Source organism: Dermacentor andersoni, chromosome 1, assembly GCF_023375885.2.
Source record: "Dermacentor andersoni chromosome 1, qqDerAnde1_hic_scaffold, whole genome shotgun sequence".
In the NCBI taxonomy this organism is placed as follows: Eukaryota; Metazoa; Arthropoda; class Arachnida; order Ixodida; family Ixodidae; genus Dermacentor; species Dermacentor andersoni.
The window spans coordinates 72647922-72664813 of record NC_092814.1 but is presented as its reverse complement, the minus strand read 5'-3'; the positions used below and the strand labels follow the sequence as shown (position 1 = coordinate 72664813).

General features: G+C 41.1%; 1 protein-coding gene across 5 annotated transcripts in view; it reads right to left on the bottom strand.

The window, feature by feature from the left end:
• LOC126544994 (eukaryotic translation initiation factor 2-alpha kinase 1-like) overlaps nucleotides 1-16892 on the bottom strand; it is a 79109-nt gene that overhangs the window by 25936 nt on the left and 36281 nt on the right. For all 5 annotated transcript variants that reach the window (XR_008608585.2, XM_050192581.3, XM_055061611.2 and 2 more), the window contains one exon: nucleotides 7489-7683. Coding sequence is in view for 4 of the 5 variants with exons in the window: in XM_050192581.3 (XP_050048538.2) it covers nucleotides 7489-7683 (195 nt within the window). In the remaining variant the exon portion in view is untranslated. The remainder of the gene's footprint in view (nucleotides 1-7488; nucleotides 7684-16892) is intronic.

Genomic DNA, 16892 nt, shown 5'->3' with positions numbered 1-16892 from the left:
GGCTTTTTTGCGCTTCTTCGGCTGGCACTGCAGTGTTGCCTTTGAGAGCTGCATTGTTGTATAAGAAATTAGCTCTTTGAATAAATGTTCGCAAAGGAAGACGTCGTAAAAATATATTTGAGACGACCACCATAACTATACAAGCAGAGAGAACGAGGGTGAACAAACGAAAACACGGCAGAGAGCGCCCGCACAACGCCCGAACTGTAGCAGACGACAGGCGCGAGTCCTTGCCCTGACGTCACGCGAGCGGAGGTCGCAGCGCCCCTGTAGTTCGTTCTCGGGGCTAATAGGCGGCTGAAAGCACAGTCACTGCTTGTGCACGCTCCGCATGCGACGGCAGCGTAGCACATGGTGCGTCATCTTCTGACTCAGAGTCATCGTCCGGCGGTGCAGCATAGAGAATGGGTGCAGCAGAAACCTGACGAATGATCTCGCCGTCGTCGAGTTCTGCGCATGTCAGTACAGCAGTGTCAGCACCTGTGAAACTGTCAAATGAGACGGTGTCCGGAATCGCAATGCAACCACTGCGCAGGCCTCGGCAGAACATTTTCCGCGTCAGTAGGGAGCACATCGGAAGGCGACAAATCGTAGGCCTCCCGGCACCCGCTTGCCGGCATTCCCCAGCGCAGTCTGCGCGGGCACTGTCGGTGCCATTAGACACTCGACGCGATGTTTCTGTACGCCGCGTTGGAACACCGAAACCTCGACACAGCACACAAAGCAAACACCACCGTGCCGACACCAGTTGCACAAACGAAAAACGTGGCCTGCTCGCAGCGTCGTGCGTGAAAGAAACAAATCAGGTGCTGGATTGTCTTGACATGGCTTACTAAGCTGAAACCGGAACTGCTGTACGGCCACTCTATCGAACCAGGCAGAAACGATGATGATGAGCGGGGATTTCCAGATTTCCACCTCATGGGGCAGCAAGGAGGCTCCGTTCAAAACAAAAATGGTGTTCAGCAAGTCGAACTATGCGCCGGTCAGAGTCGGTGCATGATGCCCTCGATCGAGTTGGCTCAAGGAGCGTCCGAAAAATCAGACGAGAGGTTGCAAGGTGTCCGAACTTTTGGCAGTTGTTATACATTATGGTCTATGGGGAGAACGGCAGTGCCGCGAAGCTGACCGAATAATCGGGCATGTCCGAATTTTTGGAGTCCAGAAAATCGGTCGGCGACTGTACAGTCAAACCCGGCTATATCGAACTCGCAAAAAAACGCCTATCAGTTCGATATAGAGCATAATTCGATATAAGCCTGCTAAATAATTGGATGTCATAAAAGCACATACCATTTATAAAATCACTTTATTGAAGAAACTAGCTTAGTTTGGCATAAATTAGTCCTGCATTTTCTTCTGCTTGGGCAATTTCGCTGCCTGCGTAAGCGTAATTTTTGCTATATATACTCATTGTAACTATACCGTGACCAGAAATTGTTTGATATATAGAATAATTCGATGTAAACGGGTTCGATATAGTCGGGTTCGACTGTATTTGGGTGTGTATCTTGTCCCCAAACAATAATCATCTGTCTTGCTGGCATTTCCTTTCTCGAAAACTGTGTGCTTGCTAGCTTCCTGTCAAGAATGATATGCCACGCTGTAACTTGAATGCTGTTCGGGACCTGGAAAAAAAAAAAAAAAAAAAAGGTGCAGCCAGCCGCGTGCATCGAAAACGCTGTGATCTGCCCCGGCGCCACCAGTCGTGGACTGTTCTTTGGGATCGGCATAGAAAATGCATGAGGAACGCGCTTCGAATGCCGTCGCCCATGGAAATCGACGTTTCTCGTCCCCGAGAGCTTGCACCATTCAGCCCAACCAACGGCCGAGAATACAACTATGGCTGAGACATTCACTCCCATTGCGGCCTGCCTAATGTGGCAGGCCGCATTTTTTTTTTTTTTAATCCAGCGGCTGTGGTCCAGGTGTAGTAAAATCCTGTTTGCGATTCTAGAAGAGTGGTTTGAGAAATTCTGTTTCTTGGTCCGGTTTGGCTGTTTTCATCAGATCATCAGTGTCCTATGTTTGACGTTATAATCTTGCTTTTCAGGACTTGTTATGCGAATCTATCTGGCTAGAGTTTGACCACAATTCCCTACCGGTCAATAATAGCTGTACAATAGTAGGTGCTATATTGTCAACCTCATATGTGGAATTCTGTTTTCAGCTTAAATATATATTACATGCGTTCATTAATGAAAATAAATATATAATAATTTGCGGAGACATACACATTAACATTCTCAATTTCAACTGCCAGTCTTGCTCTGACTATGTAACTTGTCTACTCAGCTATGGCTTTTTCTCCTCAATTCAGATTTCAGCTAGGATCTTTCAGACTCTTCTATGCTGACTGATCACATCTTTTCTTCATTTGATTCTGATTGCTCTTTTGGAGTAATCGATTATTAAATCACTGATCACTACCCTTTGTTTTTTTGCCTAGGTTCAGAAACAGTAAGCAATTCTAAAAAAAAGATGTTAACTCTTCATGCAATAAAACAGTTTAGTTATCAGGTTGAGACCATGAACTGAGATTACGTATATATGGAAAGTTGTCCCGAGAAGGCATTTTCAATGTTCTGTTCCAGAATTACTAAATGCATTGATCAGTGTACTACTTATTCACGAGTCGCACATTGGTATTCTACTACAAGAAATCCTTAGATCACAGATGCCATGTTGCATTTCATAACAAGAAAAAATAACCTTCACCAAAAGGTAAGATCACAGCCCTTTAACTTAAATTTGAAAAATTGTTTCCTTTCATACTTGAACATTCTTTCCACCATTTTCGGGCATGCAAAACGAGACTACTAGTACGAAAACAAAATACTTGTAAAAAGAAGCAATACCAAGTGAAACTGGAAACTGTTTCTTAATATGAAAAGAGTCTGAACCAGGGATCAAAAATTGTCCTCAATGATCATGAATCCACCATAGATAGTGATGTTGCTAATGAATTTAGTGACCACTTTGTTGCTTCTCATAACAGACTTCCACCTAGCGCAGTGCCAAATATTTCATGTAGTTCACGTTCATTATATCTTCATCCTGCTTCACCACGAGAAGTCTATAATGTCACTTCTTCCCTAATATCAACTGGACAAGGCCTTGATTCTATCATACCAGCTCATATGAAGCTTGTTTCTACTAATATCTCACCTGTCCTTGCTGATATTATTCACAAAATGTTCTGTGCAGGGGTATTTCCCAACTCACTTAAAGTTGGTAAAGTAATACCCGTCTTCAAAAAAGGTGGTCGTGAAAATATTAACAATTACTGTCCCATTTGTATCTTGGCATTTTTTTTAGCAAGGTTATCGAAAAATTTATCTATACTCGCCTCATGAACTACCTAAATAAGTTTAGTCTTATCAGTCCCCTCCAGTTTGGGTTCAGACATGGCTATTCAACTGAATTAGTGCTAGTTCCCTCAATTGACAAAATTAAACAAGTCATCGATTGGGGACTAAATGTAGGGGTTATATTTATTAATCTGAGAAAAGTATTAGACACACTAAATCATTGCATTTTATTACATAAGCTAAAGCAATTTGGTGTTACTGGTCCACCTCTTGAACTTTTCTGATGCTATTTGTCTAATCGCTCCATAGTTGTCTGTGTAAATGATCATTACCAATAAATTAACCCTTTGACGGTCGATGACGTAAACATGCGACGCCGTGAACAAGTCCGAAAATGGTCGATGCCGTATATTTACAGTGCCGTCTGTACGTTTAAAAAGCGCACCCATTTCCTAACTTTTTCTTTTCTGTGATGTGCTGCCCCTATTTGGGGATACAGGGAATTTTTTTCGCATGCCTCCCTCTCTCGGTTTTTGTTGCATGGTTTGTTTTAGTGCTAGTTTGCTCCGGCGCGTCTATATACTGCCGCTCGCGCATTGGCGTGCGTGCGGGCGGGCGAACGTTTGGATTTTGTTTCGCGGGTGGTTTCGCCTTTTTGCGCTTGCGAAACTGATGGCTATCTCGTTCCTAATCACTCAAAGGGCGACCGCTTGTATTTCGCTCGTTTAGTGCTCACAGGGGTGCGAACAGGAAGGATGCCGCCGTGCATACGTTTCTATTTCTTTTCTTTCTTTTAAGACTCGCGAAAACTAATTGCCCTAGCTGGTTGGTGATAAGATGAAGGTTAGCGGAAGTTTGTCACACGTGTTGCTTTTTGTTGATGAACACACAACCAAACAGTTTTCTTGAGTGCGCGCACCTACGCAGTTCGATTATGCTATGGACATGTGTATTAGTGTAAGAGCAGGAACATTTGAGGCTTGCGAAATATTCTCATGCGCGGATTTGCAAAGCCTTGAACTATGTGCATAAACATGCACCAAATTTTTAATTCTGATAAGTTTATTTCCTTTTTTGTTGTTGTTATTCATGAATGAAGAGTGCATATATACCAATGCAAAATATCTCTCACTTTACGGTCACCCTAGAAAAATTACAGCAAATTTTTTTCAAATAAGTTCCTAAGAAGAATCGGAATCTGCAATAAAAAAAATAGACCCTGGGCGGTCACATATGTCGAAAAAAATCGACCTTCAAAGGGTTAATTACCTGTGGCGTTCCTCAAGGTTCCATCTTAGGTACGTTGCTTTTCTTATTATTTATAAATGTCTTACTCAATGTACTGACCAATTCAGAGTGCCTAATATATGCCAACAATACCACATTATACTAATCTCAGAACACACTAACCGCTCGACAAGTTGCACTCAATACTGACCTCTCTAACATCCACACGTGGTGCACCTTAAACCAACTGCATATAAATCCAGTTAAAACAATGTTTGTCCTGTTTTATAGCCCACCAAAAGTAAAAGTAAGTCCCATAACAAGTTCTTTGAATTATAGACTACCAATATCTGAAAAAGTGAAATTCTTCGTGTTACCCTTGACTAACACCTAAAATACCACTGTCGTGTCAGTTCATTACTGCACAAAATGTAATTTGGAATCCATGTTGTCATCAAAACACATGCACACCTTGTGCCACATATTCTTACTTCGTTATATCATGCTTATATAGGTAGCCATATGCCATGCCGTTTGCCTACGTGGGGAAACACATATCCTACTCACCTAAAGTGTTTAGAATGCCTTCAAAACCAAGCAATGGTACTCGTGACATTTAGAGCACTGCGCTGCTATTCCCTGCCTATTTACCAACTTCTTCGCATTCTACCCATCCAGTATTTATTTCAATGTAACTTGTTACTTCTCATGTGTCGCTTCATTCATCTTGACATACCTACGGATGTCCTTTCTTAGTGCAACATCGTTAATTCATACACAACACTAGGTAGTTTGAACGGAGTAACTTCCTTTTACCCAAAATCACATCACAGTTTACATTCAGATTCCGTGGTGTAACTGTTTGGAATGCAATTACTAAAGACATTAAGATTTTCTCTTCTTTGTACTCCATTAAATGAAAATTATAAATATAATCGTTAGAAGAGCAGCTTTCTCTGTTACTTCTTTTTTTTTTCCCTTTTTCATTTTCTTGCAGGTTTCCTTTCTATTTTTGTTTTCTTTTTCTGTGGTTGTGTTTTTTAATATTTTCGTAGCAATTTCTACAATGTAAAATTTCTTCATGTTTGGTGTTTATATTGATTTTAAACAAACACTTTTGCATTGTACTGTTATAAATTTGCGAGTTATACGATCTTGATATTGTGTGCTTATGCCTCTATTAGCTTATCATATTGAAATAACCTTTTTTATGAGCACAGTTCTTCCATTTTATTGTTTTATCTTGCAATTTCGCATGTAGTATACAACAGTCTGCAGTGTGTAATCACTTGTTGGATGCAGCCTGCAGCTGTTATCATTATCTTTTATGCATTGTGAAACAGAAGGTTCCCCGGACAGTTCTACTTTGGGACCTTCTAATGTACTGCTGAATATGTATGCTTGTTTTATTTGTGCTACAAATAAATTTCAACCTTCAAATGTGGAATATTATATGCAACATGCCACAAGGAAAGTGACGCATTGTGGTTCATAGACAGCGATAAAACAGTGCAGAACTGAAGACAATGGACATTACGTGTAAATAAATTTCTATTCCATGAAGATAAGCTCTCTATGATTCATCTTATTTTTGATTGCCAGAAGCAGAGGCATGCAAAAAATTTTTATAAATGTGGGTGCACATTATATTTGGCTCCTCCAAAAACTCCAAAAACCCCCCAAAACCATGTGCACATTATATTACAGGGTATGTTAGAATTGGGTTAATATTGCCAAATGAGGCAGTGGTATAATCAGACATTTTTTTTCTGGCTCTTTCTTTAACCCCTTCCGTGCCATGGACGAGCTGGGTTCGTCCATGCCTTTCTGGTAAAATCAGCCAAGGACAAGCTGGGCTTGTCAAGGCTATTTTTCATTTTTTTGCCGTTCTTACTTTCTCACTGATTATACTTTTAAGTTTCTTGTATAGTGCTTGTAAGTGTTGCTGTTGCAAAAAAAATTCAAGATTTGATATATATGCTTAAAATATTGTCCACACTGCTTCTTGAAAAAAAATGCTACAGTAAAAAGATTGGCCTATTTTGGTCAGAATTCAGGATAATAGCGTGGCACAGAAGGAATTAATTGGACTCGCTGGATAATTTTTATCTTCGGTCAATCCCATCAAGTTCGAATTAATGGAAGATGAATGCATTACATCATCTCCTTTTATGATACTTTCTGTCACTTCCCTAAAAATTTAATATTTGCACTCAAATTAAATTAATATTTTGTTTGTGTATGGAAAGTGAAAGCCAGAGCTTCTGACCAAATTAAAACATACCATAAATCTAGTTCATTTAGGCATGTGGCACCCTCTTGATTGATGGACACTCTACCATAATTGCTAGATACAATTGCCACACAGAACTGCTTGCTTTAATTTCAGTCATCATTTAATGTCACCACCTGCATCAGGAGTGATGTTGAAATTTGTCCCATTGTAGACTCTTAATGTCTGCCATGTAGGCATGTTGCTGCTCATTTCAGGTCCTCATACTACAGAAAACTGGAGAGAGAGATTAATTAGTAATGAGAGAGTTTTATGCGCAGCAAATTAAAAATTTATTTGGTCAAAAGGCCTTGGACGAATGCTAGGTGGTTGTGTAACAGTGGTGTACACCCTGCCACGAAATATTAGACCATGAAATTTGAGAAAAAGCTGGATACCTCCGCAACCTCACAACACAGCCTGGTATTCACATTTTGGGCCTAGACTAGAATATGCTAACAGCATTGTCGTATACAATTTTCTGGCTACTGCTACAGGCTGCCCGGGAATTGAAAGTTTTCCGAGATCCCGTGGCCCGTAAAAATTTGTGGCCGGATGTACATTTACTAAGAGAAGAGTTATCAAGAAAAGCTTGTGTGAGGCATATATGCAAGAATCAATAACCTCATGCAGTGTGACACTGAACAAAGGGCACATAACATGTGAAGCAAGGCACACCTTGCTGTCATAAGAGGCTTGTTCACACTGCTCCGGTGCAGCATACAGGCTGGTGCCTACACCTTGTGTATGACCCGTGTGAGGTGCCCATGGAAACTGACGAGATAACGGCTCCTGCTGGTTACTGCGAGTGGCAAGGCCAAAGTCTCCGAGCTTCACCGACGTACCTTCCAAATTAAACAGGATGTTTTGGGGCTGCAAAAAAAAAAAGTCATCCACCAACTTTTTCTTCCAGCAGGTGAAAGACAATTAAAAACAATTGCTAAAAACATTCTCATTCAGGATATCATTGAATCCATGTTACATTACAATGACTAAGTCCTCACAATTCCAACACTTCACCATTATTCACTGCCAATATCAGAAAAATGTACCATATACCTTACCTTAATAGCAACAATAAAATTTGCACAACTGGCAGTCCGACAGACAGCACTGGCCTTGTTTCATTTTTTCACACGCTACTGCAGGAATTAACTTAAAATGGCCCTAAACTCATTTGGGAGCTTTTGAGTTTCTGGCCTGTGCTTGGTGCCTAATCACACTGCGCGTCATCATTACTACAGCACCATTATCTCTACTTCTAACAATAAATTCTGATTCTGTGCTAGTGGTTCCGGTGATCACTCTGTATGAAGGAGAACAAATGGCCGCAGCAGCAACAATGAAAAGCAAAAAGCACTGCTGTGATGGACGGCTCTGACACACATGGGTCTACATATTGGTATGTGGAATCGCATAGAGGAAGATAAATGCTGAAAAAGGCAAACATGCGACAGTATGCTTGCCTGTCAACTGCATGTGGTACAAGCATGCATAGAGCCTACCTGCACCCCTAGTACACAATTTCATTGCAATATAGCAACTATATGGACATTCCAGGCGTATTTTTGCCATCACTGTTATGTTCCATATAAACTGTAAGTACAATAAAAAAAAAAAAAAAACAGCCTGAGTACAGTGTACTGGAATAGGGCAGTGGAATGACTGTACTCCTTCGGCGACTATTGCAGCGGCACTGTGATTGACAACTACAGGAAGCGCATATGGAAGCCTGCGCGGCATGTGCGCACTAAATGCTACTTCCACAACTTCTTTCATTCAGCCACACTCGGGACGCGCCCTTTAAGTCAAACTAACTTTTCTAGCATCTGAAATTTAATTTTTCTCAATTTTAGCCAAAACCGTGATAAATCGATGCTTTCTTGAACTGATTAGAAAGGGTGGTGCATGCTGTGCGCACTGCAGCAGCTAACGCTTACTGGTATGTTATTAAAATTTTGTACAATGGCCCCTAGAGATGAAAAAAAAAAAAAAAAAAAACACTGCAACAGATAATTATTACCTTTGAACTTTTATTGCATACTTCTATGGTATGAGGATACCAACAATTTATGTACTATTACAAAGCACAACAAACAAACAGAATGTTCAAGATCAAGACAATACAGAAGTTAACATACAGAAATATACAATGATATTAGAGACACCTTAAAATGTTTGCCATGGTATGACAAAATTAGGAACGTAATACAGAAATGCACAATAGAAGTATACGTAAGTACCAGTCAAATTAATGGTTTAACATGAGTTCAATTCAGCCTGTTTAACTTCAAGTGCTTAGTTGACTTCCGCTTGGAGGTTTGGCTTTGTTCAGCCCCTTTACTAAAAAGTGCTTAAAAAAGCCAAAAAACATGGGGTGTCAAGCATTATGCACGTGCTTTGAAACCAACACTTAAGAGCCTAGCAGAATGAATCATCTCCAAGATATCCATTACACTCTCACTGTGCACCTTATTAGTAGAAAAACAACTTGTGAAACTATCCTCTAACATGTAATAAATGTAAAAAATTCAACTGAAGGGTACAACAAACCACCCTGACCTTTCAACTGCACAAATGTAGAAGCAGCCAACAAGCAGCCCTTGCTCAGTTGAGAGCAAGAGGCGGGCAATGTAATCAAGACATTTGGTCGGCAGCATGCACCTTCTTGCCACATAGCCTGAAACATAGTATATTAATCTTGACTTGCTTCTCTTCACATGTTACACGTGTTGATGAGTTTCTGCTAGCAAAGATGTAGTCAGAACGTGTGTATTTTCCTTTGCGTACAACTTCTGTCTCCAAAATCTTTCCCTTAGTGGTATCCTTTTCTCTGTCGGTTGCCTCAGGAAGACAGTTATGGTTGTTGGCACGGCATCTGACAAAAGCGTAGGCTTTCCTCGCGGAAGACGAACTTCTTTGCTGTTGATTACATGCACATAGCCCCTCACAACTAAGTGCGGTTCTAAGTGTAGTTCAAAAACTGCACAATCCTCCTTAAGTGGTTTATCCACTCTGTGCAAGTTTCGCTGCCATAGGCTACGTCATTCAGGGTTCGCAGGTGCCTTAAGAAGCGAGGACTTCCTTGTAGCATCCACTCGAGTGTATCCAGTGCTACATCCAGGGGTACAGCAAAGGCTCAAGCATGGCTTACCCAGTGCTGAAGCAAGGCGTCACCGTTTATACACAAACTGTGTCACAAAACATGCACAAAGTAAAGGTTTGGCTACGCCAAATCTGGCGCTACATTCGCCACCTACCGTGACAGCTCTGTCAAGGCACAGCCCCTGACGGTCGCTTCCCTGCCCTATTCAAGTACAGTCGAATCTCGTTAATTCGAACACGCTTAATTCAAACATTCGGTTTATTCGAACTGACACCACGGTCCCATTAAACTTACGTGCATTCCAATGGGTGAAAATGCCCGGTAACTGAAATGCGCAAGCATTTGCGACAGTTAATTCAAACATACTGCACTCCGACAATGCTCTCAGCAGCGTTCCCAATCGTGCGACGGCACCTCCGACCAACATTCCTCTGACCTCACCATAGAGGAAGAGCTTAGGAGAGACTCCTCAACGTCGTGCGTGAAGAAAAAAAAAAAGAAGACGTGGCGGAAATTTGTGCACAGGCGCTTGCAGGCATGCATCACCGATTAGTTCTGTTAGTGACGGGTTAGCAACTTCTGTCAGTGTTGCGGCACCACCATGTATCCCACAGAGTCAATGTATAAGAACGGCTGAAATTTCAGACGCAAAAAAACTTTCACTGTACGATTTTCCGAACTTTCTGCCATTACCGCAGGTCTGAAACAGCATTAACCGAAGCCACCACCACCGCCACCATTTTGATTATTGCGCCGTCTCGAGCCGGCGATCTTGCACGCAGATCCGCTGGTAGCCTTAGCCACACCGCAGCAACGCTAGGCCTAGCTGCTTCAACGTTTGCTACCAAGCTTTTTGCTGTTCGGCGCGTGTTTCTCATTGAAACAATTCGCTGCTGTTAGTAATGGCACCGACTCTGCCTTTGTAATCCTCTCCAATGCTTTGAAGCGTGGAAAGCATGACACTTTGCACAATGTCGCTTCCCGAAAGTCAACTTCGCCCCAATACAACAGTTGTACGCGGTCAAGCACACCAGAAGTTCGAAGGGGGCAATTGTCACGGGACATGGTGTGTTTCCTTTAATTATACATGCATGCACGCGCCGTCTCCTATCACAGTACGAGCATCGATCCACCTAATAACTGACTGTAATTTGTAAATACATGTGAATAAATCTTCTGCAAAATCCCACTTATGTTAGCTCAGTGCACATGCGCCACTACACGTAAGTCCTCCATTCAATTATTGTTTGTTTGTTTGTTTGTTTATTGGTTTCTTTCCAATACAAGGAAAAAGCGAAGGGAGAGCTAAAGGCTACTAGCCTGACGAGGCCCTCCCTCCGCATACAGTTTCGACAATATTACAAAAGAGATTTGAGAAAAACAGCACACACATTTGTAGTTACACTCTACACAGTTCTATGTCATAGAGGATCTAGTTCATATCACTGCACACAAATATATAAAACAGATTTCTTGTCATAGATGTGACAGAACGGGAAAAAAAAAAAAAAAAAACATATGAACGCAAATGCAAAATGTCAATCATCGTAGCGAACATATGAAAAAAGAGAAAAAAGGCGACATCCAACACACAGTAAAAGAGCACTGTTTTACAGACAAACGCTACATATGGTTTTAAATGAGATGTCACTGGTAGCGAATTTCTTTCTCGATAACCATTGTTTTGAATGTTTTTTTCTTAATCGATTTGTTGAGGTCGACATCATCTGGAAGTTTATTTAGAAGCACCGGAATTTGGTAATTTAAATGTTGTTTTCCATAATTCGTGCGTGTTCGAGGCTTTCTGCGCTCTTGCCTTCGAAGGGCGAGCGTGTGTGTTTCAGCGGGATTGCTAAATGCGTGTAGTTTATGTTTTTGTACATACTGCAATAACTTGAAGCAATAAATTTCATCAGCTCTTAGCAGAGAATACTTTACAAACAGTGGACCTGTTGGCAAGTCTTGTGGGTGTCCTGCATATCTTTCGAGTAGGCGAAGTACACGCTTCTGAAACTTTAGTATTCGGAGGTAGTTTCTACTAGAGGTTGTACCCCAAACCAAAATACAGTAGGAAAGTCTGGAATAAAAGAGAGTATAATAAAGAGAAACTTTAAGCCACAAAGGTATAAGTGAGCTTATTCTATACAAGCAGCCGAGCGATCTACTGAGCTCCAAAGCAAGATTATCAATGTGGGTGTTCCAAGACAAATTTTCTTGGAACCATACTCCCAGAAATTTTTGCTTCACCTCTTGTTTTAACGGAGTGCCCCGAAAGGTAATATAAATATCATTCTTCATTGGTTTGTTAATCGGAGCGAATATAATATATTTGGTTTTATTAGTATTCAACTGTAACCTGTTGGCATGTAACCAGTCAGAAAGTGACTCCATATACTTATTAACAATCTCCTGAAGCTCTGTAAGGGTACGTGCAGTGAAGAAAATATTCGTGTCATCTGCGTACATTATTAGTTTAGGGGAATTATAGATGCTACAGAGATCATTAATATAGACTAAGAATAATAGCGGTCCAAGAATAGAGCCTTGAGGAACACCTTGTTTAATTACTATTTTTGTAGTCGTTCCTTGGTGGACACTTACATATTGAAGCCTATTGCTTAAGTAACTCTCTATCAGTTTAAGGACGACGCCGCGAACACCGTATCTTTTTAGTTTAATTAATAGCACATCATGACACACTGAGTCAAAAGCTTTTCGTAGATCTACAAACAGTCCTAGCGTGTAAAGCCTGTGCTCAAAGTTATGTATAATATCATGCTTGATACTGAGAAGTGCGTCCTCGGTAGATTTTCCTTTTTGAAATCCGAACTGCATGTCACTTATTACCCCATATTTCGCAAAGAATTTTTCTAGTCTTATATTTATGGCCCCTTCAAATACTTTCGATAGAACAGGCAGGACCGAGATTGGCCTATAGTTGCTTATGTCTCCTTCAGCACCACCCTTGTGAATAGGACAGATGCGGGCTATCTTGAGCGAGTCAGGGAAGATTCCAGTCTCAAACATTTTATTTATTATGTCTGCTAGGATGGGGGATAGGATTTCAGACACATGTTTAATTGGCATTGCTTTAATTTCATCAGAACCAGAAGCAACATCATTTCTAATCCCATTGATAAGTTTGTTGATTTCGTGAGGAGTTACTGGTGCGAGAACCATAGAGTTCACTATCGTAACGCTGTTATCAACCAAGTTATGCTCTTCATCATTTTCCTGCTCGTACACTGCGCTCGTGGCAAAATAGGCGTTAAGGGCGGTGGCCGCTTCAAGACCGGTTAGTGTGCCTGTAGGTGTGACTATTTTTAGTACGGTACGTTGTTCTTTCTTCCCAGTTAGATTTTTTACTTCATTCCATATTTTCCTAGGATCCTTACCTATTTTGGCATTATTTTACCTATTTTTTTTTTTTACCTATTTTAGCTTCCTTTAATTTGAATTTCTTTTAATTTGAACAAATTTTCGGGCCCCTTCGAGTTCGAAATATCAAGATTCGACTGTACACTGTAGCCTGAGCGTCATATGATGCGGGTGCAAAGGTAAGGGTGCGAGAGTGAGCCGAGAAGCATAGTAGTTTGGTTGCGCCATCTTCCTGCCTGCCCTATATTGGAGGTCACGTGATCAAGCATGCACTAAAGAAGGAGAGTGCGCGTCTTCTCCTCTAGTGCGGCCATGGCTGCACATATTCAACTTGTGCGCCGTACCTTAGAGGTGATCTGCAGTAGGTGCAAAGGTAAGGATGAGCCGAGATTGCTCATGGCTTCACATGTGCTGTCTTCCCACGCACCTAGCGTTGGATGTCACATTATCAAAGCTTCAGAGACGTGGTGAAGTGAGCAGCAAAATGAAGTGTTTGTTGCTCACTGCCGGCGCTCTTCATCATGCCAGCAAGGTGACACCAAGCGCTCGCAGTCATCAAGTGAGATCTGTTCATGTTTATCTGCCCACGCATGACTGCATGCTTGTTAGCTTAATTAACAAGCAGATCTTTAGTGCAATTTATACAGCTGGCAAAACTATTAACCTTACTTTGTGTAATTGTCTAATACTTTGCGATCGCTACCAATGCTTTGCCTCCAGGTTAAACTGCCACATTATTTTGTGTGTGATCCAAATATTAGAAGCAACTTAGAGTGGACCATGCAACTAAGCTTTTAAATTAAATTATGGAGGAGAAAAATGTTCTGCCCTGGGGTGATTGTTCATCCAGGAACTATAACACTACAAAACACCCTTTACACAGTTCAACAGTATTTTACTTTCATGCCTCCATACCTTAGGATAATGAAAACAATAATTCTAATTACACAAAAATCTGGAAATGTTTGTCACAATATCACTCTAGGAAACATTATCTTTGTCACATTTGCTCTAGCTTAAGATTCGAGAAATAATAGCCAACTAGCTCACACTCGATATACATACTACTATAAAATATGTCACTGACATCAACCAATTATGTTTAGCTAATTTAATTCCACAGAATAACTAACATTCCAAAGCTCTTGAAGCCTACACCACATGACATACATGAAGCTTTATCACCATTAAGTGCCATAATGGAGACTAGGTCTCCACACCACACCAAGGTGACCATTTGATTATTTTTTTAAACTATACAAAAGGTTGATGAAGAGTGAATTTATTTCAGAGATACCTTGAGACAAAAAATAGTTGCCTGAGAGTTTAAAATAATGCCTTGTTTGAAGTAGCAATCACCTATCTCTACATTTTATGCCTAAAACCAACTAACACAGAAATTTTATGTGACAAAGCAATTATCCCTGACAAGTTTGAGCGGCGTCCACTTGTGTGTTGCACCAACTTAACCCTTTTACGGTCAATGACGTAAATATACGGCGCCGTTTGTTCGTTTAAAATGCGCGCAAATTTCCTAACTTTTCCTTTTCTGTCATGTGCTGCCGCTATGTGGGGATACACGGAATTTTTTTCGCGCGCCTCTCTTTCTTGGTTTTCGTTGCATAGTTTGTTTTAGCGCTAGCTTGCTCCCGCACATCTATATACTACCGCACGCGCATTAGCATGCGCGCGGGCGGGCGGCCGTTTGGATTTTGTTTCGCGGGCGGTTTCGGTTTCTTGCGCTTGCAAAACTGATGGCTATCTCGTACCTAATCGCTCAAAGGGCGACCGCTTGTTTTTCGCTCGTTTAGTGCTCACAGGGGTGCGGATAGGAAGGATGCCGCTGTGCATGCGTTTCTATTTCTTTTCTGTCTTTTAAGACTCGCGAAAACTAATTGCCCTAGCTGGTTGGCGATAAGATGAAGATTAGCGGAAGTTTGTCACATGTGTTGCTTTTTTTGATGGGCACACAACCAAACAGTTTTCTTGAGTGCGCGCACCTACGCAGTTCGATTACGCTATGGATGTACCTATTTGTGTAAGAGCAGGAACATTTGAGGCTTGCGAAATATTCTCATGTGCGTATTTTCAAAGCCTCGAACTATGTGCATAAAAATGCATCAAATTTTTAATTCTGATAAGTTTATTTCCTTTCTTTATTGTTGTTATTCATGAATGAAGAGTGCACATATACCAACGCAAAATATTTTTTTCTCACTTTACGATCACCCTAGAAAAATTGTGGTAATCTTTTTTAAAAATAAGTCCCTAAGAAGAATCAGAATCTGCAATAAAAAAGGAATCGACCCTGGGCGGTCGCATATGGCGAAAAAAATCGACCCTCACACAAAGGGTTAAGGATTCTGCTGCTGCTGTGATGCGCATGCGCACTGCGTGTAGCTTGCTTGACACGGCAAGTCGATCTGCCCTCCTCAAGTTCAAAATATCTTGACAGTGTGCAATCCTGTATTAAAGTGTGCGGAATATTCTAGAACACTACTCGCCACGAGGTGTGCGAAGTTGCCGCCTGACGGGCCTTCGGAATTATGCTCAGTGTCGATCACCCCTCGAGTCGTCTGCTACATCCAGTGCACACATGTGCGTGTATGGCATAGATTCTGTGAGAAGTGTTGGGTAAATAAACCAAAGATAACCACAAAGTTGTGCTTCCCATCTTTCTAAATACGTTTGGCCCATTAATCCAGTTACTACTACTGCTACTACTACACACATGTGCGCACGCACGCACAGACACATTGCTCCTCTTTCCAGTGAGCAATGCTAAGGACTCATGAAAGAAAAAAAAAAAACACTCTTCTAATAATTTACATTTATTAGGAATGGAAACATCTTCACTTGCATGCAGAGGTCATAAATACATATTAGTCACTCAGTAACCGAAATGAGGCCACATGCACGCACACACAGACACACACACATGTGGAGTTAGGAAAACGACCTCTATTAGTTGGCCGGATAAAAATAGTAAGCAAAACAAAGTTATTCATGAGTGGCAGTGCTGACCTTGTGTACAGTGTTGTTCATAAACATTACATGAAAAATAAAGTTATGGCTTGCGCAGGGCATAAACATTGGATTGCATTACACGTTGCATAACATGAAAATAAACACAACTAGATGCAATGCAACTTGTAAAGGATTTATTACCTGCTTCAGTAAAGCTTCACTTCACATAGATTCTAACATGTGCCTTGGATCTGCATAGCTTTTTAATTTTTTTTCTCTGTGTGTCATACATAAAACAAATGGCCACACAGCTACTCTAGCTGGAGCATAGCAGACAACAAGGGCGAGTTCCCCTGCTGAAGTAATTGCAGCGCCGTTCGCAGCGCTGGCATTGGCCACGGACGAGGCCAATCAAGAAATTAATGCCAGCTTACATCAAACTGTCATGACATGTTCTGCCACAATTATTTTGACTAAGCTTTCAATTACAGCAATTTGTGACGAAACAGAAACAAAAAGAGAAAAGAAAAACATTCAGCTATAAGTACACTACTCATTTGAGGACTTTGTACCCAGAGTGTTGTTAACCAGAGGCACTTTTTTTTTGCTCCAATTTTCGTTCCAGCTAAGT